The sequence below is a fragment of the Ursus maritimus genome, unplaced genomic scaffold (genome assembly GCF_017311325.1).
Source record: "Ursus maritimus isolate PB19 unplaced genomic scaffold, ASM1731132v1 scaffold_1, whole genome shotgun sequence".
In the NCBI taxonomy this organism is placed as follows: Eukaryota; Metazoa; Chordata; class Mammalia; order Carnivora; family Ursidae; genus Ursus; species Ursus maritimus.
The window spans coordinates 42,159,158-42,184,409 of NW_024423343.1; the positions used below are offsets into that span (position 1 = coordinate 42,159,158).

Genomic DNA, 25,252 nt, shown 5'->3' on the forward strand with positions numbered 1-25,252 from the left:
CTCTCGCTGGCTGTCTCTATCTCTGTCAAATAAATAAGTAAAATCTTTAAAAAAAAAAAATAATAAGTATTTCCTGAGTACCTAACATGTACCGAACACTAGGCCTCCAAAGTGAGGTTTGGGCCCAGAGCATGCCCAAGATGAACCGCTGGAGTATGGATATAAAATATCGGAACTTCTATTTTTATGTCTTTATTCATCTTTTTCCCCTATACTTGTGTATGTTTTATAATGTACAGAGTACATTACTGTGGTACTACTTGAACTTAACTGTATATAAGCAAACATACCTGATGGATTTTAAGACCACTCATCTTAAGGTAACAAAATGAGTATAATGTATAGTCTCTGTGCAAAAGATGCTTCCTCTTGCATAAATCCAATCCACAAATAGGAAACAATTAATGAAACATATAAGACAGCACACAATACCATGCCATATAAGTGTGACATAATGCATGCTATGAAAAATATGCCTAGTTAGGGCCATGAAACGACCTTTTGGGAAGAAGCTTCAAAATGCAGGTGTACCGTTCCTACAGCTTAAAAGATGGGAAGGATGTGAAGATGTGAAGTGTGGAGTGAGGGTAACAAAATGCAAGGCCAGGGTGAACGGAGAGAAGGAGAAATGAAAGAAAGAGTGGAGCAGGCGAGAAGAAGCCAAGTGAAAGAGAGCTCACGACCAACTGGTCACCGGCTACAACTTGACTCCAACTCCACTTGTTCGTTTCCACAGCCAAAATTTTCACATAGGACTGATTTTAATTGTAAAAGTCCTATTCAAGATCCACACCAGATAGACGCAAACCCCGAAGAAAAGTTAAAGTCCCTACATATAAAAAAATGACAGGGATTTTCAAGTTTTCAGATTCATTTATGCCACTTTAACTGTGCCTGCAAGGCAAAGAATGGCATTCACTATCACAGACACAATACTATGATGGTGAAAATTACGTCACATTATGAAAAGGAAGCAAATATGCAGAGCATTATATAGTGTTTTCTGTTTGTTTTAGGAACAATGCCCAACAAACACCCGTACACATCTCCACACTTCCTCCTTCCTTATAGGCGCGTTCCAGGTAATGAGTAACCAGAGGCCGATGACTCATCCGCATCACGTAGTCTTAAATAGCCCCACGTGTTCACTTTGTAAGTTATGTCTTAACATCTCGATACTTCAGGAACACTTTTAATACATTTCTGTGACCTCTGAGGGAATTTTGCCATTTTCAACGTCCTTCCTGGTTTTTATCCGTAATGTTATCCACATGAGCAAATTATGTATAAGCCTCTACTCTTAATAATGGCCAAGGTAATTATATAGACAGAAGCGGCAGCAACGCCGCAGGACAGAATGGGAGGGAGGGTACATGAGTATGAGAATGTCTTCTGAAAGCAATCAAAGCAATCGTTTAAAAACCAGCAATACCTAAAGAAACATCCAAGAGCTCTTAGAGATGCATACTTCATGAAAATAGAATATGAAGTGGGAATGGACCCCTTTGATGGCGATCTCCGGTCTGAAGAAGGTAACCTAAAGCATATGCCTACATGCATTTCCCAAAGGAAACCAGCCAAATCCTCCTTCCCTCCAGGTGCTTTCTAATTTTTTGCTGTTGAGGTGGACTGAAGGAAAAAGATTAGTAGAAAATATATACATTCTAATTTATTCCTCTATCACTAATTTTTTTGTTTTTAGTTAGGCTAAGCCATCCATAAGGCTTAGGATGTTCCTAATGGAAGTGGATATAATTTCAGACCTCAAGCTGAACACCCGTGCATCCAGACACCGGCCACTATCTTAAGGGAAGGGCTTCGTATCCAAAGCAGTGTGCATCCTTTGCAGAAGTCAATAATGGCCCCAAATCAGTATATTGATCCTGACAGTATCACAGGTTCTTCCTCCTGAATAATCTGATTCATCACCAATAGCAACTAGAGGTTCTGCCATAAAACCTAATGAATTAACATCTGTTTCCACTTATAAGTCATTTCTACATGCAGTCATTCACCACTCATTCAGTAGAACATTGCATTTATACACATACATATTTAGGCATATTTAGCAAGTCTAAAAATTTTTCCAGTTGGTGACTGAAAATGCAAGATGATAATTTTTCCATACATATAAGCTTGTAATTTTAAGTGTCACCCTCACCTCAAACGCTCCTCCTATTACTCTGGAGTAACCTTCATAATCTTTCAATCCCCCCAAGAACCCAAGTAGACTGGTATCTGAATGTTTTATTTAGAAAATGAAAAAAAAGTTCTACATGGAGCTATCATCTCAACGCAAATGCCTGTCCCCCCTTCCTAAGATTCCTGGTTCACTGTGCCGTAGCCCAGACTGGCTTTTTGCTTCATCTTCTCCATAGCTGGTTCCTATACCACAGTCGCCACCTATTTCTAGAATTCCTTCCGAAAGACTCAACATAGGTGGTGCCTTCAGAATCCCTGAACCCACCAATTTTTCTGTACTTCCAACTTATTCTCTGTCGTTACAAATATGCTATTATATTAAAATGACCCATTTATGTAGCTATTCCTTCCTCCCTCAAACTAGCCTGGAAAATTCTTGAAGACAAAGACCATGTGTGTCTTTTACACACAGCTTCTGCACACAAATAGCAGGCCCCCAAATTCATTCATCCATCCACTCACCCAACAAATATTTACGGAGTGGCTGCTCTTTGCCAGGCATTATTCCAACTGCTGTGGATACATGGATATGCAAAATAAACAAAGCCCCTGCTCTCATGGAAATGGTATTCCAGTCCAGGAGACAAAGAATAAAGACATCCGTGAATGAACACCTAGAGAAATGTCAGATAAAGATTAACAAGGAAAAGTAAAATAGTCTAAGGGGACGATGCATGATTGGGGCAGGGTCTGCTATTTTACGCAGTGTCATCACTAACAATTACATTTCCTGGGGCGCCTGGGTGGCTCCGTCAGTTAAGTATGTGCCTTGGGCTCAGGTCATGATCCCAGGGTCCCGGGATCGAGCCCTGCAATGAGTTCCCGGCTCAGTGGCGAGCCTGCTTCTCCCTCTCCCTCTGCCCCTCCCCCTGCTTGTATGCTCTCTCTCTGCCAAATAAATAAAATCTTTTTTTTTTTTTTTGAAGACATTTCCTAACTGGACCGAGAGAACAAATCAGCCCCTCCACGGGAGAAGGGTAATGCAGTGCCTGGCATGTTAGAGGAGCAGCTGGGGGACCAACTGACTGCAGCAGGGACACGGGAGGCAATACATGCAGTCAGTTGGTCAGTGCCCACAGCAAGCGGGTCCCTGCAGGACACATGTGAGCCACTACAGGTTTCTGAGCAGCAAAGAAAAACAATATGATGGGCATCTGCAAGAAAAATCACTTTAGCCAGTAGCTGTAACATTTGTAGAGAAAGATGGGTGGGGGGGATGAGGTGTGGGAGGGGGAGACAGCAGTAGACCTGAGGCAAGGGGACCCGTTAGGTGGCTTCTCCAATTACTAAGCAACCAGGTTGGTGGCAATGGAGGTGGTAAGACTGGGTATATCAAAGGAGAGCCAACGCGACCTGATGATGGGTTGAACGTGGGGTGGGAGAGAAAAGAAAGACAGCGTGTGGCATGAGTAGCCAAAGATGGTGCTGCCACAGGCTGGGATGGGAACAAGGCGAGGGAGTGGGGCAGTGTGAAGTCTGGTTTGACACATACTGAACTTCCAGATGCCCCTTGGACACCCACGGAGATACTGAAGAGGTGAATGTAGCTGAACAGCTGGGAGCTCAGGGGAGAAGTCCTGCTAGAGACCTAATTCTGGGTGCAGCAGCACAGGGAGGGTATATAGAGCCCACTCGGGCTCCTGTAACTAATGCCTACAGAAGGGGAAAGTAAAGGCCCAGAACCAGGCCCTCAGACGCACCAACGTTCCGAGGTAGGAGAAGAGGCTCATCCAGGGGAGGCCAGAGACGGAGCAGCCAGCAGGCTGGGGGCAAACAGGAAGGTGTGGAGGCCAGAAGGCCAAATTCTATGAAAGGGTTTCAGGAAGGAACTGGTCATACTATCACATGTTACTGATAATTAAAGGAAGAGAAGGGTTCAAAATTGACAGTTGGATGTGACAACACGGAGGTCACAGGTGATCTTGTTGTTAAGTGAGGAGATAAAAGTCCAACAGGACAAGGGTATGCAATTTTTGTGGAGTTCTGTAATCGAGGGAAACAAATGATGTGCTAGCTAGGAGACACGGAGTCACAAGAAACAGTACAGCATGTATGTCAGTGGGAATGAAGAGGGAGAAGGAAGAGACGAGAATACAGTGGAGAAGGGAGATAATGGCAGAGTGAGATCCTTAAGGATTACAAGAAGGGCTGGATGGGATCCAGGGCCCATGTGGAGGGGGTGCCTAAGAGGGGAGCTGACAGTTGGGTCTTTAGGACACTCAGTGTTTATTGAATTGAACTGGTGAACTACCCTCAAGATAGTTCTTGGAAAAAGGAGGCCCACTAATTCCGGTTTCCAGGGCATCATACAGAAACCCCAACATTAACTTGGTTTCAGGAAGCTAACACTCAAGAATGAAGTACGCACATGTCCACATCTGTGGTGTAAGAAATGTATTTGGTCTTTGTGTCTGATTCCTAGCACAGAACTCTTGAAACCCCTCAGAATTTCCTGAGTAATAGGAATGTCTTTTGTTATTCATAACAAGAGCCTCTCACCCACACCTGAGTTTTTGTTAATGAGGTGAGTCATGGTGGGACCCCTGCTAGCTTCAGGATGCGGGCTGGTCACCAGAAAGACCAAAGGCAGGACTAAAGGATGGGAACTTTCAGTCCCATCTCCCCACCTCCAGGAAGGGAAGGAGGAGCTTCAGATTAGATTATAAAAAGTTCTGAACAAGGAGATTCAGGGAGCTGCTGGGTTGGTGAAAGGAGCGATGGGCTGGCAAGCCGGCGTGCCCAGGGAGGTCGTGGAGACTGTGCGCCCCTTGAGCCCCACACTTTGCCCTATGCGTTGCTTCCATTGGGCTGTTCCTGAGCTGTCGCCTTTATAATAAATCAACAGATGGAAAGAAAGTGTTTTCTGAATTCTAGGAGTCATTCTAGCAAATAACTGAACCTGAGCAAGATTGTGGAAACCCCCAAATTTGTAATCAGCTGGGTAGAAGTGTGGGGAGTGCCTGGGCACTCCACTCGCAGCAGGCATCCAAAGCAGGGCTGGGTTGTAGGACCGAGCCCTTGACCTGGGGAATCTGCACTAATCTGGATAGCGTCGGACTTCAAGAGAATCATTAGACACCCAGTAAGTGTCAGAGAATTAGCTGGTATTAGAAAAAAACAAACATTTGGCGTCAGAAAATGCACAACATCTGCTGTTGGGCCATGGGGGTTGAAAACAAACAAGAGATAAGGGACATGGAAAACGAAGGCAGAAGTGAATGTCTCAGGGGCGCCTGGGTGGCACAGCGGTTAAGCATCTGCCTTCGGCTCAGGGCGTGATCCCAGCGTTATGGGATCGAGCCCCACATCAGGCTCCTCCGCTGGGAGCCTGCTTCTTCCTCTCCCACTCCCCCTGCTTGTGTTCCCTCTCTCGCTGGCTGTCTCTAACTCTGTCAAATAAATAAATAAAATCTTAAAAAAAAAAAAAAATTAAAAAAAAAAAAAAAGAAGTGAATGTCTCAATGTTGACATTTTAAGCAATCGGGTTTAAGGAATAAAAAAACAAGACTACAAAACCCCCCCAAAAAACCTGCACTCTTAGTAATATACACATGCAGGAGCACCTGGGAAGCTCAGTCAGTTGAGTATCTGACTCTTGATTTGGGCTCAGGTCATGATCATGGGGTCATGGGATGGAGCCCTGCATGAGGCTCTGCGCTTAGTGGGGAGTCGGCTTGAGGATTCTCTCTCCCTCTGCCCCTCCCCTCCCGTGTGCACACGTGTGCGTGCTCTCTCTCTCTCTCTCTCTAATAAATAAAGCTCAAAAATAAATTAATAAATAATCGAATAAATAATAGTATACACATCTACCCAAGGACCACGAATGCAAAAAACATAGGGGTGGGGGGTCAGCACAACACAGCGACGCTGGTCTACCTGCTTCCCAAATCGTCATCACCTGAAGAGGAAGTTCAGATCGAAGCAACACAGAGCCAGTAAGTTAAGGGGCCTGGACAACTGGACAGAAACAAATGATGACCTTAAAAATAAAACAGCTACTCCGTGAATCCATGCACTAATGAGGCATTCGAATTTTACCTAAAACCTTTCCGAAGCACGTTTATAAAAGCAGTAAATGTGAGTGACTGAATCCAATTTGGGGAACGTGCACCTAGATACACATCCTCTTCCCTAAGTCCACACGGGCCACTCTGCCCCCACACCGGGAATTGCGGACATGGGAGCGGCGGAGAGGAAGCCCCCCATTCTCCAGAGCACCCGTCACCATCCACAACATCCTTTACTTTATTTGCTTCTCTTGCTTTCTGTCTCTCTCCTTTCTAGAACAGAAGCCCCACGGGGCTGAGACTTAGCGCAGCACCCGAAGAACCACCACTTGGCACACGGCAGGCACTCGAGTAGCAAATATTGAACGACGGAATCAACACTGCTTCCTCCGATGGCACGATTATTTCCTGGGTCTAAAATCCTATTCCTTATCTATACGGCAAATTAATCATACAAGACTCCCACTGTCCCATCTTCTAGCTCTTCACGCAGGGCTGCACACCCTTCCCGGACACTCCAAGCACCTTAGCCACCAGGGACCCAAACTCAGACACCTCTGGGAATGCAAAGGGCACTATCAATAATTATGCAATTCAACAGGAATGCCATGTGCTCTTTGTACATCTCCCACATTTTTTTTAATAAGTTATTTTTTTTTTCCTAAAGAGAGAGAGCAGGGGGAGAGGTAGAAAGAGAGGAAGAGAATCTTTTTTTTTAAGATTTTATTTAGATTAAGATTTATTTGAGAGAGACAGACAGTGAGTGAGAGCGAGCGCACAAGCTGGGGGGAGAGGCAAAGGGAGAGGGAGATGCAGGGCTTGGTCCCAGGACCCTGGGATCATGACCTGAGCCGAAGGCAGACCCTTAACTAACCAAGCCACCCAGACGCCCCGGGAGAGAGAGAATCTTAAGCAGGCTCCATGCTCAGCATGGAGCCCGATATGGGACTCAATCTCACAACCCTGAGATCGTGACCTCAGCTAAAATAAAGTCAGGTGTTCAACCGACTGAGCCACCCAGGCACCCCACTATATCTCCCACCTTTCTCGTGGAAGTTCTCTCCCTCCTGCAGTTATTTACTGGTCTCTCTCCCATAGTAGGCTGTGAATCCTTAAGGACAAATTCGTCTTTGTATCCACAGCACCTCACACATATTGTAGACGCTTAATAAAGCTGATTGAATGAGTAAAGAATCACTCCATGTAGGGATCTGGGATTCCTGAGACAGGCTGGAGCTGGGAAGGAAGCACATCTTGGACAACACGGGCAGCATCAAGTCCCTGCCGGGGCTGGCACACCTAGGCCTGTTCCCCTTTGTATGGATTTCTGTCCCAGGACAGCCCCAGGACACAGTCTTGGTTCTCCAGTCTCCTAAGTCTGGGACCCTACACACTTTACTCTGTTTGCTCTGGAACTCTTGTTTCCATTATCTCTGGCTTTGTTAACTGCCCCAGACTGGATCAGGACTAGTATTTGCTGATCCCTGTTCAGACAAACACCCACACGGCTCCCTCTGCCCTAGCTACCCTGTCCTATTGCCAAACAAGTTCCAGCAACAGACCTTGGCCATGCTTCTTATTTCAACAACAAAGGGGGTGCCCCTGGCCACCAACCCTAAATATACCCTCGCTAGATAGGGCTCCCCACATGGGTTCCAACTATAGTTCTCTCTGTTGGGGATGAAGCGTTAGATAAATCATTTTCAGGGCTGAGGCCTCAGTGCCATTCCTTTGGATGAAATGGATCTCTTCTAGGATGTTGTAGAATTTCTCAGGGCCTGTCAAAGACCTGTAACATTCTGGCAGGAAGAAAGTTTTTTAGCTGAGAACCAAACTTTTCCCTTTAAGATGGTATCACTGAAATAACTATGTATGCTGGTATGAATATGTGCTTGGCATTGCAAACAGACTTTTCAAAATAAACTTCCAAGTCTGAGATGTGCATTTTGTGAGAAGGGATATAAATTCTCATTAGGGATCTAGAAATTAGGAATCTGAGCCTTCTCAGACACACAGAAACACTTTTCATTAATGAATGGATTCTTTTTTTTTTTTTTAAGATTTTTTAATTTATTTGTCAGAAACAGAGTGAGCGCAAGGACGGGGAGCAGCAGGCAGAGGGAGAAGTAGGCTCCCTGCTGACCAAGGAGCCCGATGCGGAGCTCGATTCTAGAACCAGAGGATCACGACCTGAGCCGAAGGCAGACGACTGACTGACTGAGCCACACAGGTGCCCCTGAATGTACTCTTACATCACAATGATCTTCGTGATAAAAACATTATGGTGGCAAAGAACCAATCTTCCAACTTGAGTTCAAAACGGTTGGTAATCTGAAAGAAAAATTAGCTGAGGTGTCTTTCTGCCAAGAGTACACATCCAGTAAAACGATAAAATGAGAATAAAAGCTTGAGAGTCAAAGGCAGTAAGTTCAGTACAAGGAGCTTTATAAAAGCTGGACATGCGCTAGGCCCACAAATGTTTCTTCTCCCCGCAGCCTTGGGAGGCCTTCAATTTAATGGCTGCCCCTGACCGCCATATCGCCGCTGCACAGCTACAATCCAGCTCTCTACTACTGTTACTCCTCTCATAGTCTCTCTAAATCAAGAAGTCTTCTAGTCCGTGATTGTCCAGAATCAAACAAACACCTGCCAAGACTGAAAGCAAACAGGGGGACTGCCTTCTGCTTATTTTGACTCATGAGTCATGCAGAAAGATGAAAGGCAATTTCAACTCTTTTCAAGACAGTGTCATTCCAATAGGAAATGTTAGCTTACGGAGTCTACACCGGAACTCATGACAGAGTGTGGACTCTGTCCCGCACAAGCCACTCGTAAGGTCAGAGGCCTACACAGTTGCAAAACCTTGCAGACCACAACCTATCAGCTCCTGACTCAAACCACACGAGAGAACAGGGATCAATGGTGCTTTCAAAGATCACTAATGACGTTCATTTTGTCTTCCACAAAAGCTTCCCTCCCTTTACTCTATCCTTTTCCCTCCGAACTGATGGTTGGAACAATCTTGGTTTCTGTATACTTAAGTTAGAAGAAGACAGTGTCTCTATCACGAAAACAGGAATTTTATCTGCTTTGTTCACAACCCCATCCCAGTGCCTGACAGACAGCCTGGAACATGGTGCGTGCTCGATAAATATTTGCTCAGTAAATGAGTAACTTTTCTAAAGCAGGGAGCAGAAAGAACACTAGGTGGGAAAGCACAAAATGGATTCTGCAAGTGAGTTTTGGAGAGGTACAGTATCAATGAGAGGCTCAGTTATTCCAAAAACTGAAATGAGAGAAATAATACAAAGGTCTCAGCAACATGATGTCACATCAACTAACTTTGTCTCTCACCGTTTCTCCTTAAGAAAGAACTTCCACACTCTTTTATACAAACAACCTCTATGAGAATTCAGGGTCAAACTGTCGTTAAGAGTCCTTAAAATAAATACAATTTTATTCACAGAATTCCAACTCTGCTGTTGGATCAGTATCAGAAAAATACTGATATCCTAAAAGGGAGAACATCTGGATCTTCTGTCCTGGACCTTTATTCTAAGCTCTGGACACCCACAGCACTAGTACATTTTGAGATACAGCCAGAAATATTCTTTATAACATTTATCGGTTTACCGTGGAGTAAAATGATAACAGACGTAACAAAGACATAAAACACACAAGCCTTCCAGCAACATCACTCTATGGGTAATGGCATGTGGTCCTGCAAATCAATCTGGCCCAGAATTGGGGCACAAAATTTCCCTAGTGACAGAGGGCTCATGTCTGGACCACTGACATGAGCCCTCTCCAAATCCTCCCGTTAATTACTTTCTCATTTTTAGGTGAGAATAACAAAATTTTTCAAAGCCTTAAGCCATTTTCCTCAGTTTTTAAACTTTGTTACAGGGTTTTTCATTTACTAAGAGGGAAAGACTACTTGCTTCAAATACTGCTCGTAGTGCCTAATGTAAACATGGCTACCACATTATATCCTAAGCTAAGGACATATTTCAGCTTGCTCTTGGGCTGTGACCACCAGGAGGGGATGCTGGCAGGGGTTACAACACTCTCTTCTGCTATGTTGCCATGTCCCCTTGGCTAGACACTTCCCCAGACAGTAAAAGTGCTCTAGAACATGAATAAATGGACCCTGAACACTCAGGATTGAGGAGCACCATAAAAATAGTATTAAGTATTAGCTTATGTTTTATATAAGAATGAGAAGAAATTCTCATTATACTCCATGAAATTTTGAATAAAATTGTAAATATCCTACTAAGAATGGTTTGATTTCACTGACCTGCCAGAGATGAGATAATACAGGTAAAATGAAATGAAAAATGATTTAAAACCCCTTTTGCTCTACAGTCACTGAGCTCTTGAGAGAAAAGCAATGAAAGCCACAGACGTAGGCAGGGAAAGGATCCTGACCTATAGAAGCTTCCATCTCATTAAAGAGGATGACACAGAAACGCAACGAGGGGTTCCGGTGACTCAGAGGCAGAAGTCACTTGTGCACTGGGCTTTCAGACAGCCCCGAGGAGACTGGCAAGGTTTTAACAGTACAGATGGGGTGTGCAGTAGGAATGGAAAGAAGACGTAAAAGGCTTGGACTCAAAAGGAGGTTCCATGAAGGAGCTTGCTGGCGTGTGGGCCTGGAGAGGGGAGCTGAGGCTGGACCGCGCAGAGCTTGAACACCAAGCCAGGAAACTTGGAGTTCACTCAAAGTAACAGGGAGCCCATGAAGGTTTCTGGGAAGGGAAGTAGCATGCTCTGATTTTAGGAAGATCCACAGGATAATAATAAGCCAAATCTAGTGCTGCAAGGCCAAAAGCAATCACCCAACAAAAGGCCAGTGGATTTGATAAATAAAATATCAGGTGGATTGTCATGGTGCTATTCTAACTGAGTGGAGGGAAACTAAATAGTCTAATTATTTTCCTCATCTCTTCATCTCTCCCCTATCATTCTTTCCTGTCTATGTAGTTGGGTATTCATTCTCCATGAATACAGTTCTTGAGTTGTCTGAAGGGACTAAGTCCTCGCTGGGATACATAAAAAAAAATTCCTAATGTGCAAAGAACCTTAGAATCACACTGGAAAGGCACTCTTTACACAATGAGAAAGGCAAACGGTGTCATCTATGCTGCCCCGTGGAGCCCTCCTTTCTCTGGACATGACTCCCAGTGATACCACACTCAAGGTGTGGCTCCGAACGTAGAGGGGGAGGAGTTCAGAGAAGAGAGCAGGAGAAGAGGTAGGACAACAGAAAATACCTTTGAAAAGGAATATAGGTACAAAACCACTGTTTATTTTCATCTTACTCATTTATACACATCCACTATCTCAAAGTCACGTTCTTACATGAAATTTAAATATTTTTTCGATTATCTGAAATTTAAAGAAAGATAATTTCTGGACACCTTCAAAAATACGTGAGCTATAAGGGAAGTACCTGGATGTTTCCGAAGACTAACAGTCAACACTAGGTCAAATTAAATTCCAAATGTCATCTGGGGTAAACTAATTGGCAAAATTTTCAAACTGTACTTGTAGTCTGAGCAGCTCTTTAAATTTTTTATTTAAATTTGGACCAAGTTCTTGAAAGAGTTATGGTTGGAATACATCAAAAGCCTAAAGTCACTTTATCTTATACTGCATAGTTCCTATTTGAGAATGTCGGACTAGGTTTTAGTAGGAAACCTAGCTAGCACTGACCCTATTTCAGACGGTATCAAAGTTGGACATTCACAAAGAATGATGCAGGAAAAATGCTTTAAAGGAAGTGGAGGGGCACCTGGGTGGTACAGTCGGTTAAGCCTTGGACCCTTGTTTTCGGCGCAGGTGGGGATTTCAGGGTCATGAGACCCAGCAACGGGTTAATGCTCAGCACAGAGTCTGCTTGAGAGTCTCCCTCCCTGTCCTTCTGCCCTTCTGCTCATGCTCTCACTCTCTCTCCCTCTCAAATAAACAAAAAATCTTTGAAAGATAAAAAAATAAAGGAAGTGGAAAATGCCCCACCATGGAGGAGAAACTGGTAAGGAAGGGCAGGTCCGGATGCTCTCAATGCGTCCCATACTTCTCATTATGACAATAATTCACTTATCCCTGTTAATAGCAGCTGCTCTCCTTTACTACAGGGCTGCGGCCCATTCCATACTAAGCACCTGACATCTAAATATCTACTAGATATTTACCCCTCACAAAAATCCTAGGAGTTAATCATTATTTTTCCACTGAATAGAGCAAATTGCTTAATTTCTGAGTTGAAGTTTTTTTCAAGTAATTTGCTCAAGATTACACAGCTTGACAGTGGAAGAGCTGGGGCTCGAGCCCAAATCCTGTTCAATAAATTCTTAGCGCTTAACTTACTTTGAGGTGCTAATAACCTTATGGTGAGCTGGCATGGCAGGTAGGCTGACATGAATCAAAAAACCCCATAAAGCAATGTTAAACTATAACTGTGACAAGGGCAATGGATCTGACCTTGACCAGGTGGGGAATGGGGGGTGGTGGGAGGAGGGACAGTTCTTCCCTGAGGAGGTCTAAGGCAATCTGAGAACTAAGAGAAGAACAGGAGTTGCCGTGGGGAAAAGGGAGAGAAAAGCATTCCAGGCAGGAGGCACAGAATGTGCAAATATGACCAGGTGGGAAGGAGTGTGGTGAGGACTTAAAAAACAAAGCGAGATGGGAAGGCGGGTGTGACACCAATCTGGCAAATTCAGATTCATTAGGTAAACTCGGACCTTGCACGCCACTCCATGCACAGTGTTTCATAGACCATGGTAAAAAGTTTTTGTCACCTAACTCAATTCAATAAACATTTACCGAGTTAAAAAAAAAAAAAGATTTTGTCTTTAGTCTAAGCACACTGGATATTTATCTTATAGCTGATCGTAGCTGTTTTCCTTGGGAAGTAAGGGGGGTAAACGAGAGTAGCAGTGCCACACAGGCTCTTAGAAATCTTTCAGGGGCAGGGATAAAAATGGATATCACAGAGCATGAACTTCTGTGTTCTAGAATAGACATGTGTTATACAACTAAACATCCAAGCTGGAGATTAAAGCTGCAAATGGAAGAATGACACGCTGCCTCTGGAAATAAACTGAGGCACAGCTAAGGTTACCTTGGAGGGCCTGGGGTGTGGATGGAGGTACACAGCAAGAAGCCCTACCAAGAAAATGGCAGAACCCATTTCTAGCTGAGAGGCAGAGCTGATGACCGTTTTCACAGCCCAGCTCCCCATCCATGAGCTGTGTGGCTTTGGGAAAATTTCCCCATTTGTAATAATACCTACACCTCAGACTTATTTTGAGAATAAAATGAGTTATCACATATGTAAGTACTCAATAAATACAAACCATTATTATATTATGAAGACTACTTGCAGCAAAGATCATGATTTGCTATAAGCAGTTAAGGAAAGGAAAATATTGGTAAATATACATCTAAGACAACTTATTCTCAAACTTGCATGTATATAAGAATCACCTGGAAAATGGGAAAAACATAGATTCCTGGCTTATTAGAGGTAAGGCCTAGGAAACTAGATATTTCACAAGCTCCCGGGGGATTCTAACACCCCTGATCCAAGCATCTTACTTTGGGAAGCATGGTATCAAGGCCTAGAATTTAAAACAAATATCCAGTCATCAAATAAAGTATTTCATTACAGGGACTTAACTACAGGGATAACTTTATAAAACAAATTTCAAGATTTTATTTTTCTCTAGGCAAAATGAAACAACATGACTTGCGAAATCTAGATGAAAACAGAATAATGAGAATCCACTAGACTGACAAAATATCCAGTATTTAATTTTTAACAACCATTTTCAGGAATTACTTAAGTTTTTAGTTCCAAACAGTCCAAAAATGTCAGTGTGTGTTATATTATCAAGAGAAACATCGAATACATCTATATATATTCTTTAATTATTAGATTTTATTTTCTATCAAAAGTTATAGAGCTCATAGCTCATCTTCAACCAGAGAGAGAAAATTCTTTTCTGCTAGACCGCAACTAACACTCTACACGCTCTCTCACTTTAGTTCAGAGTTCTTCAACCTTGGCGCTATGTAATTATCGTAGATTGTTATTTACAGGAACTCTTTACACTAACACGTGACCTTCAGAAAAATCAAACAAGTGACTAGCTTCAGGGAAGGTGAAATCACCGGCCTAATATACACATCTGGTGAACAATGTCAGTGTCTGTGAAGATTATAAACTGAAGGTATTATTTATTCCTTTTGCTCAAAAACCATTACACAACCCAACACTTGGGATCTATCTTGATCCAACCCACGAAAATGCTGCTTGGGCTCTTTAAAAGAATAAACAATGTACATTCTTGTTTTATTTGCAAAAATAATTAGCAGCAGCTGCTACTCACACACAATTTGTAACAGAACATATTTTACATACTGAACCCAAATATTTCAGAACTTAAAGAGCCTGACGCCAAATGAAGTATTCTGCCTTTTTTGAAATTTAAAATAAGGCATAACAATTAACTTTCACATTCCTTCATCTAATTTTAAAAAATGACGAAAACATTTTCCCGAGACTCAAAGGAAACAGCTGGACACATCTGTCAACCCCACATCTCTGCAGGGAAAGAGAAACTTAATGCTTTAATCCTGTACTTACATGTGAGGGCTCAGTTCATAAAAATTTCTATTCCTGTAATCTTCTACTTTCTCCGGTGAATAAATGGGCAAGGACCGGTATGGGTTAACAGATATAACCACACTTCCAATGTACGTCTGCAAAAGAAAGAGCAAAAAATATCCTCCTTATTACACAGGATGTGTTTTAACATCTTAAATCTCAGTGTTTCATGATCTCATCCTTTTAAAAACAAAACTAGTTCTACTGCTTGACCATTCATACTTTTCAAGAACACTTAATATCTCCAAAGACAGATGGTCAATAATGTTTATTCATGTTGCTGATAAATGGAAGGCACAGATTTATACACTGAAAATACCTTTCAAAATAAATCTCTAGATTAATTTATGATCTTGGATAAGAGTTCTCCACAGTCCTGTCACACTTGCCAAGAGTTTTGTCACCAACCACAGCTAATTTTGAGCAACAGCTATGCTTTCCCTTATTCCGGTTAGAACTGGTGTCTCCTTCCCTCATCTTTATCCTGCCATTTCAGCCCACTGTAACCCAGAGCCTCCCTCCGCCTGAACCACATCCATACCTATCAACTAGGGCCTTTACGTGGGGACTGGCCTTACCCCAGCCTGTCAACCTCTCCAGTGGGCTCAGACAACATACGGCTCCATATGAAAGCCATGGTTATCCCTTGGGCATTCAAACAACATAATCTCATATTCTATCTAACATACTGTAACATCAGAATTAAATGTACTTTCCAAAGGAGAGTACATTTAATGTCAAATTTAAATTCAACGTGGAATGTAAATGTACTTTTGGAGGGATCGATATCGTATTTTAGCAGACACGAACCCCCTCACACCACAATCCCGAACGCTATTAATCTTCTCTTTCATTTTGATGTGGATTCCCGGCAGCCAGAGTAGTCTGGTTCAGTTCATTCCGTACAAAGACTAGCACCAGGCCATGAGCAAAAGTCACGTAACTGGAACTCATTTTAGTGGCTTCATTTTTCCTTTCAGTTTCAACATCATGGGGGGGGGGAGACATGAACAAAAATATGTAGGTGATAAAAATGTTCTTAAGAAAGAGGTGAAAGAAAAAAAGAAGGGAAAAAAGTCAGCCCTAACTTCTCCACCTTTCCAGCGTCACGTAACAAAAAGTGGCATTTTTAGAGCAACAAATTTTTCCCATATTGCCACCACAGGATTCAAGATAGTCAGATCCTTCTAGAAAATTAAACAGAATAGAGAACAGAACAGTATGAGTGTTCTGATTTATTTTTTTTTAACATAGGTCACAATTATTTTAATTACAAAAGACTTCCCCCCCCAACCCAGAAAACTGAACAGGTCATTTCTACACATAATTTTTCATCCTGTCAAGCACAGACAAGACCACTGTTGTGAAAGAAAACTCTGTTCCCACACAAATTTCTACATTTATTTCTGACATTCATTTCTGACATTCTATCACTAGGACCAATTAATCTGGCCTGACGCGAGATGATTCTAAGTTCCCTAACTTTCTGCATTTTCGAAAAGGTTTCTTCACACTCCAGCCTACCTGGGCAAGTAGGTGAGAAATGCTGGAGTAATGGTCTCAATCGCTTCTAACTAATGTACTAGAATTAGCTACACTCGTAGTTATGAAAATGCAATGGCTGGTTATTCTTTTAATATCTGTTGATTAAAAGATCGGCCTTCTTCAGTAGAAAAGTACATGACTCTCCTCTTCTAGTTATTTCTAGAACACAATAATTGAAACAGATATTTGCTGTTGGCAGAGAAACCAATGGTCAAGTTGCTCTTTGAAACCAAACTTCACAGTGGCTAAATTCTTGATAAAAATCTGCCTCTGTAGCATTCTGACATATAGAACAACTCTGCTGCCTCAAACCCAAAATCAAAAGCCACACAACTGAGTTATAAGTTTCTCTTTGTTACTTGTGACTTTTATACACACTGAATTATGTGTGCTTCCCCCCCCAGCTCTTCCCCTACCACCTCGAAAAAGCCTGACCCATTAATGATGCCCCGTAAATATTTGTTAACTGAATGATTTGTATAGTGCTAGTTTGTCACTAAGAAAGTGACTCTCATATAATTATTCTTCTGTTGAAATAGAATAGCAAGTACACTGCATAGAGTGCCGAATATTTTATGAAACCTATATGCCACGTGTGGCCACCGAACAAATCTTTACACTATAGCCTTTCCCCTCAGGTTCCTCCTGTGGGATATTGTTTGCAAAGATGGCTAGAACAATTCCTTCCATCCCTGCAGGCATACCCCCTTGAAATGTGACTTTGTCACTCTTTCTATCGAGAGACACGTTATTCCTCCAGCCCTTCAATTTGGACTTGCCCATGTGACTTGATTGTCAAATGTCCAATGGGACATTATAAGATGAAACATAAGCAGAGGCTTGAAAAGTACCTGCATAGGATGAACCCCGTTTTGATGGCTGTGGCTGGAAGCCGTGATGTAAATAAGCCTGAGCCACACGGATGGCTGAGGTGCCCTGAGCTGCAGAGCCTGACACCCAGCTGCGAGTGAAGCCATTCTAAGCCGTCCAGCCCCAGTGAGGCCCCCAGATGCCTGAAGTCAGAGACCAGCAGAAGACACACCGAGCTAAAGTCTGCCTAAATTGCTATCCCAGAGAACTGGGCACAAATAAATGGTTGTTGTTTTAGGCCACTAAGTTGGGGAGCTGGTTTGTTACCCAGCAACAATTACTGGTACACCAGCACAGCTCAAAACGAATCGGAAGAGGGGCCAAGCAGGACAAGCTTTATCAATCTAAGTAAGGAAACCGTAAAAGAAACTGCACTCTCTCTCCATTCTACGTTATGTATATGTTTCCGATACGTATCCTCTAATCTTGAATTCCTAACTAGGTTTGTCCTCTACCATGACGCCTGCCCTTGCTATTTACGGGTTTCTTCCTTGAAGGGTCTATGTGCATTCATCAGAGATTTAAATATTCCCTCACTGTGTCAACAGAATAATCAAACGCTCAATCATAGTCTTCCTTTCTCTGAAACACGGAAGACTTCCTGAGAGCGGCTGACTGGGGGGGGCTACCATGCAACTCTGGCCGTAGGCAGCTTTCCACCCGACATTCAGGTAACTGCAGTACCAGATTACACCTCCTTCTTGCGGATCAGAACCACAGAGAGCAGAGAGAGTTCATGTTTACATCAATTAACATTTGGACTTACAAAGGATAATATATCATTATTTTTTTAATAAGCAACTGTATATTATTTAAAGTGGGTATCTTCTTATCGGGCCATGCTCTAAAAAGAACTATACACTAACTCATTTAGCAACCACTGGCATTAAGAGGTTGAAGATAAGACACAGAGTTTCTTAAAGTCAAGTATGTACGTGAAAGGGCTGGGTGTCTCCACTTTATTCTGAATCTGCTAAGGAGAAAAAAAGAAAAAAAAAAGAAAAGCTTACAAATCTTTATAAAGATTTATAAAGTGAGCAGCAAACAGTATTTATCCCCTACACGCCAGGGTTCCACTCACTTACTTGACTGGTAATAAGAGGCGGGTGTATCCTGTGTGCAGGATACCCCACTACTCTGGAGCTCGGATAGTGCCCGTACCAGCGGCGCTCACAAAAAGGCCTCCTGTGGCTCGGTCCATTTCCCAGCAGACCACCACTTCTATGGCTGCACTCACACCTCAACCTTGTCCCTGTCCCCAAAGAACCCAGAGAAAATCCTACCGGAATCCAGAAGATGTTCTCCCGTTAAGTGAATTACACTGAAAGGGACTCCTTCCCCGTAACCGCCAAGACCATCTATCAATTAGGTTCTAGCTACCTTCTCCAACAGAGACAAGCCCAGCTCTCATTTCCCCCGTATGTATGTATTTGCTCAATCAATGTACTTATTTACTCAATATAACCAATCTCCTAACCATCTCAGCCACTTCCTAGCTCACCACCTCCATGTTCCCAGCCCTTGGCACCCCCAAGTACTCAGGCCTATGCACACCACCACTACGACACTGGAGAGCCCCCTTTAGTCCCACTGCCCTGTGGGACCAGCCTCTGACATCTAGGAAGGAAAAAGGAAGGGGAGGGGAAGGGGGAGAGGAAGGCAGGGGGAAGGAAGCTGGGGAAGGGAACAAGGAAGAAAAAAGGGAAGAGAGAGAGGAAAAGCTCTAACTTTTTATAAATGGCAGATTCGATTAGCAGCTTTATCTTTCATCTCTCAAGGGCAGACATTAAATGAAGAATGTACAAACATTCCTAAGTCAAAACAATCTCCGTCTTCATATTTCAGATATCTGTAGCATTCCAGAACAGATGCCTTGTGAATAACCAAATAATACTCAAGTATTTCTATTGTGATCACAGTGAAAGCTGAAGCCCTTTCTGGAGGACCTGCATCCAGCAATCAGAACCCAGAAGAGGCCCCTGATACATGTAACCCAAAGACCAGGCATTCGCATCTTTTAAAGTCTTCCCAGTCGTGGCTCAGTCGATTAAGTGTCTGCCTTTGACTCAGGTCATGATCCCAGGGTCCTACGACCAAGCGTGTGTTGGGTTCCCCGCTCAGCGGAGTGTCTGCTTGTCCCTCTCCCTCTGTCCTTCCCCCCACCCTTGGGCCCCGGCTTGTGCTTTCTCTTGCTATCTCTCTGTCAAATAAATAAATACATTTTTTTAAGTCTCCCCAGATAAAGTCATGTGTAACCACAGGTGAAAACCACCGCTTGTGGTCTTAACCTTTAGGACCCAGAGAACCGTGTTTTACTCTCAATGGCAGCAGCTATGACAGTGTCACTGTCTTCTATCTTACTTTCCTCTTTAAATATTCCCATGGAATCAATTCAGTAAACATTTCAAAAAGGAGAGAAAATCTTTCTGGCCTCACTTCCTTTCATTTTAGCCACATTTCTAAGAAACTCGGCACACTACACAGAAACACCAGCAACACCTCTCAACTGGGGCCGTTCTGTAGCAGTATATTTCTAACGTTTAACTATGACTCATTGTAAGAAATAAATTTTCATCACAACAAAGTATGTGTGAGTGTATATTTACATACACATACACACATATGTATGAAACAAAACTTCCACAAAACCCGAAATACTCTTACCGTATGTGATACATTGATAGTCATTTGTTCAATTCTATTCATTACAAATTTTTTTAAAACTGCTGGTCCTAACCCATCAAGTGGATTTCATCAGCCATTAACAGACTGAAACATATAGTTTAAAAAATACTGCTACAGAGCACTTCTTAACCTTTGTTTAGTGGTAGATCCCTGTGAAATGCCAATGAAAGCTAGGAAACGTCGCCCCAGAAAAAACACACACAGAACAGGCACATAAAAGTTTGCACACAGTTGATATACTGAGTTAAGAACGCCTACCCTAAGGGAAGAAACAATGGCCACTAATGGAAAAAGGAAAAGAGAGCGAAAGAGAAGCAAAGAATGAAAGAAAGAAAAGGAGTAAGAAGTCGTCATAATTTTGAAAGCATAAAAATGAAGAGTGTTTAGAGTGAGAGCCAACAGCTAGGCTTAGCTGGTCCTGAGTGCTTCATTACAAAGCACCGCGTCAGAACTCGGCATGACGATCAGAGGCCACCACGAGAGACAGTATTCTGGTTTTGGTGACAAGGATACACACAATACATTTTGGAAAGACATCTAACCAAAGAAACTTTTTTCAAGTTAAATTGTGAAGCACAGTTTGAATATTTTTCGAGTCTCAATTATGTGCAACTGTGCGCACATTCGTCCGCAAAGCTAACTGAACAAAACATTAGTGTACGTACACAAAAAAGTCAGAAGAGTTTCACATCTTTCATATCATAGCTCTTCCCCGGGCAACACTAAGATCTCCAGAAGCCCTAAATTCTGAAAGTTGACATTTCAATTCCCCATATGAAACTGAAAATAAAATTATAACTAAACCATAAAATACACGTATGGAAATCCTATAATGACTTGTTTTCACCATCATGACTGCTTTAACGCTGCTTTCAGTATCAATTTCTTCCAAAATATATTTTTAAAGCCCTTGCTTTGCTGAGACTCTAACCAGGAATCTCACCTGCCCCTCTACCAGCTTCCTATATTTCAGTTCTTTGTTTACCGTCTCCACAATTCCTTCAAAACTCACCCCCAAACCTATTAAAGTGCTGGCACAGGGGCACCTGGGTGGCTCAGGGGGTTAAGCATCTGCCTTCAGCTCAGGTCGTGATCTCCGAGTACTGAGACCAAGCCTCACGTCAGGCTCCCTGCTCCGTGGGGGGTAGGGGGGTCTGCTTCTCCCTCTCCCTCCTTCCCCCATCTGTGCTCGCTCTTGCTCTCTCAAATAAATAAAATCTAAAAAAAAAAAAAAAGTGCTGGCATAAAATATGCACTTATACACCTTTTGACTAAATTCTCCCTTGATCCCCATGAGTTAGATATGAATTCTCCATCTTAACGTCCATATAACGGAACACAAAGAAGTTAAGTGGTCTGACCACATTATCAAACAGAAGTGCAATCAGGACGAGGAGCCAAGAGTCCACTCTTTTCATCAGAGCACACCATCCATGCTGTTAGGCCTGCGAAGCTTGGGGGGAAAAGTGGCCAAGCAGAATGCCTGATCGTAGAAACTGGTGCTGTACAATGCCTTCCAAGGGCATCTTCTCTGTACAAGAGAGAGCCACTCTGTGGGGCAAAAGCCTCCTATTTGACTATCTGAGGAACGCTGAAACCCTCATGCCACCAGGGAGAAAGGAAAAAGGAGGCGGCGGAGGAAAAGATGTAGTTACAGGAAAAATTTCTCATCTCAATAGAAAAGTTTTTTTTTTTTTACTGTTTATTCCAGCACACAAAGTGTGTCCCTCCATCATGAAGAAATGCAAGACACTATATAATAACCATCCTTGAATGTCAGAAATAAACCGAGAGTGGCAACAGGCCATATTTCATGAAATATCTTACTTAATGCTAACGATTTAGCCTAAAATGGCACCAAAGAAGTATTAAAGAATGCGTAGGATGCCTCCAAATCCTGGATCCTAGCCACGTGTCTCCAAGCCACTCTCACCTGCACAGCGATAACATCAAATCCAGCCCGGGTCAGGACCCAGTTAAAAACACCCCTTCCCATGGCTGCTCAGCTGCACCAACTGCCCCGACAGGATTTAGGCTACAACCACGGAAGAAGCAAGCCACACAGCTACTAAGAGCCTTCCTCATGCACATCGCATTAGGCATGGTGGAACTAGAAGACGCTCCTGGGGTCTGTGCTCCCGAGTGGTTTATACCAGAGCTTAGGAGGTGAGACTTCTGTACCATCACACGGAAAATTTAAGAGTTTTCTAGCCGCAAAAAGAGATGAAATAAGATTTAAGTGATTCCTGGTTAAATGAGTCATTGTCTTCTTATGGCCTAGGTGAGTGCTTTCCATCTACGTGAGGGGATGGTCGCTGTGAACAGAGGTTCAAGAACAATCCAGAAAGTTGGAAATTTGAGCAGGTCTAAAAGGATGGGGGTGATTCACATAAAGTAATGCTCCCCTGAAGAGTGGCATAAGAGAATTCAGGTTTTAGGTAATGATTGAATTCCTCTTTTTTTTATTTTTTTTTATTTTACTAAGACACTTGTATCTTTCAAAAAAAATTTTTTTTTAAGTACGAACTGCCAGAGATTCAAACAGTTATCTGTATGCCTGGGTCCACTGCAGCATTGTTCCCCACAGCCAAAAGCTGGAAGTAGCCCAAGGGTCTACTGATGGAAGAATGGAGAAACAACACGAGGTCTAGAGATGCAATGGAATATGTCCAGTCTTAAAAAGGAAGGAAATTCTGGCACATGCTCCAACATGGATTAAAACATAAATAGAGGCACAAAGGCTTACCCACCCATATTTCAAAGACAGGAATGAGACAGCTTGACTAGAGCAAAGACCTCTAATGAATAATAGCCCAGAAAATAAGACTGGGATCAAATTGCAAAGAGCCTCAAATGTCAGAGTGAGGAGACTGAGCTCCATCGAGTCAGAACCGTTCTAAAGTAAGAGCCAGTGTGTGCACTCCCTCTCTCTAGCTCTCTCTCTCTCTCTAATAAATAAATAAATCTTTAAAAACAGGGGAGCCTGGGTGGCTCAGTCGGTTGAGCATCTGACTCTTGGTTTTACCTCAGGTCCCGATCTCAGGGTCATGAGATCAAGCCCCACATTAGGCTCCACGCTCAGTGGGGAGTCTGCTTGGGATTCTCTCCTCTGCCCCCCCACATGCATGCACTCATTCTCTCTCTCTCTAAAATAAATAAATACATCTTAAAAAAAAAAAAGTCAGTGTGTTGGGTGAGGGGGTTAGATGCTGAAACAGACCAACGTAAGTGTTTTTGAGCTCGTCACTCAGATTCTATGTCATACAGAATTTAATGCTTCAAATGCATTTGACATACTGTGTAACCCTTGGTTCCAAGTTATCTGGAAAGTTTTCCAGTTTTGTGTGAACCTGGGTAATATACTTAACTTCTCCAAGCCCCTGTTTTCTCATCTGGACAAGGAGGAGGACACTGGTTCCTCCTTTGTCTAATTTGGAGGATTAAATGGGATTCTGTGTTAAACTGTGGAACACAGCACCCAACAGACAGCAAGTGTCCCATAAATATTACCTGTTGTGATCACAGAAACTCAGAGTTCGGCTCTGTAGGAATCTGTGGCCATTGTAAATACCCACGTCAGGACTTGAAAGCTTATGACATCACTAATATCTCAGTGAAATTCATTAAGGAGTCCTATAATGCCAAAGTCTTACAAAATGGTCTTTGTGTACAGGGACTTGAAGAGTTACCAGATGAGCACATGAGGTCCGTCTTAATGAAACTAACACAAAAAGCCTAGGATCCCGAGAAAATGATTACATAAGACAAGCTGGTGGAGTCTTCAGAGACAACAACATGCTATTCACTTCGTGAGGAGGAATTTACCCTCTTCTTGGGTCTCAGATCCTGAGAATCTGGTCACAAGACATCAAGACATTATGTGCCACAGTGTTTTTAATTAGCCATTTGTAAGATTTCCCAGATTCCCTCGAAGAGGACTTTTGTCTTATTTGGTTTTTTAAAAACACAGTTTGGTCTAGCAAACACTTTGGTTGGTTTTTTAGACACAGTTCAAAATTGTGAAAAACTGCCTGAGGGAAAAAATTACAAATGTAAGGTCAATAACCAGTGTAGCCTACTGTCTCGGTCTTCTATCCAAAATCACGTCATTCATGTGTGCACCTCACATACCCAGTCTAAGAACATATTTATGATACATATGCAAAATATATATATAACTCATAATAGCCCATTTTCACAGAAGAAACCAAAGGCATTCAAAGGTTTTAAAAACTTGCCCAAGGCTGGACGCCTGGGTGGCTCAGTTGGTTAAGCGTCTGCCTTTGGCTCAGGTCATCATCTCAGGGTCCTAGAATCTAGTCCCTTGTCAGGCTTCCTGCTCAGCAGGGAGTCTGCTTCTCCCTTTCCCTCTGCCCCTCTCTCTCTCAAATAAATAGATAAAATCTTAAAAAAAAAAAAAAAGCCTTGCCCAAGATCTCACCGTTAGTGGCAGAGACAGTATCATGCCAAAGCTCTAAACCAAAGTCTGTGACATTAGAACAGAGAAGTGTGATTTGGGCAGACTCTCAGCTACTCAGCACAGAGACGCTGTCAAGTTACCTCACATACTGACTTTGACTGCACTAAGGAACACACCCAGGAGCCCCTGAGCAACCTATCAGCAAGCTACAAGAAAAGCTGGGACCCTAGAGTGAGTATGGGTGCAGGACGGCATTAAGCTGAGGCAACAGAAGTTGGTGAAGGCTTCCTGTCCAGTTCCACCATCAATGTGCTCATCCCCTGCTCATGTTTCTGCTGCTTCTGGGCCTGCTACCTACTGGTTTCCTCACTCTCCGTTCCATGGCTGGTCTACTTCAAAGATGCTTACTCATAGTTTCCGCTTGCAACGTGGCCCATCATGGCCTCACCACATCACAACTGCCAGCATCTGCTTTCATTGATATTTTATTTTTTCTGTATTTCTCAATTCAAAGTTTGAGTTTTTGAGAAATAAGCCCTGTTCATCTCTTTCTCTCTGCTGTGCCATAAATCGCTGGTCTTAGATCCAGAGCCCATACATAGGCCAGGGGTCACCCAAACCATGGCTGCCAAGGGAGGCCAGCAAGCTGGTCAGGCATGGTCACTGTTAGTCCAAGATAAACCACCATCATATTATAATCCTCTGTTCCTGTGCTGCCAGTCATTTCAGACTATGAATTAAAGAACTATATATGAGTTCTATGCCACGCCGAAATACTGGCTAAAAATATCACCTCAGGCAGCCTTTATTGTAGAGCAGAGTAACACAATACTATAATATCTCTGTTGA

At 42.9% G+C, this 25,252-nt stretch overlaps 1 protein-coding gene across 3 annotated transcripts in view; it reads right to left on the minus strand.

The window, feature by feature from the left end:
- The window catches only part of MYO1B (myosin IB), a 175,766-nt gene that overhangs the window by 111,033 nt on the left and 39,481 nt on the right, over positions 1 to 25,252 (minus strand). For all 3 annotated transcript variants that reach the window (XM_040642629.1, XM_040642635.1, XM_040642630.1), the window contains exon 3: positions 14,863 to 14,978. In XM_040642629.1, the coding sequence (XP_040498563.1) occupies positions 14,863 to 14,978 (116 nt within the window). The remainder of the gene's footprint in view (positions 1 to 14,862; positions 14,979 to 25,252) is intronic.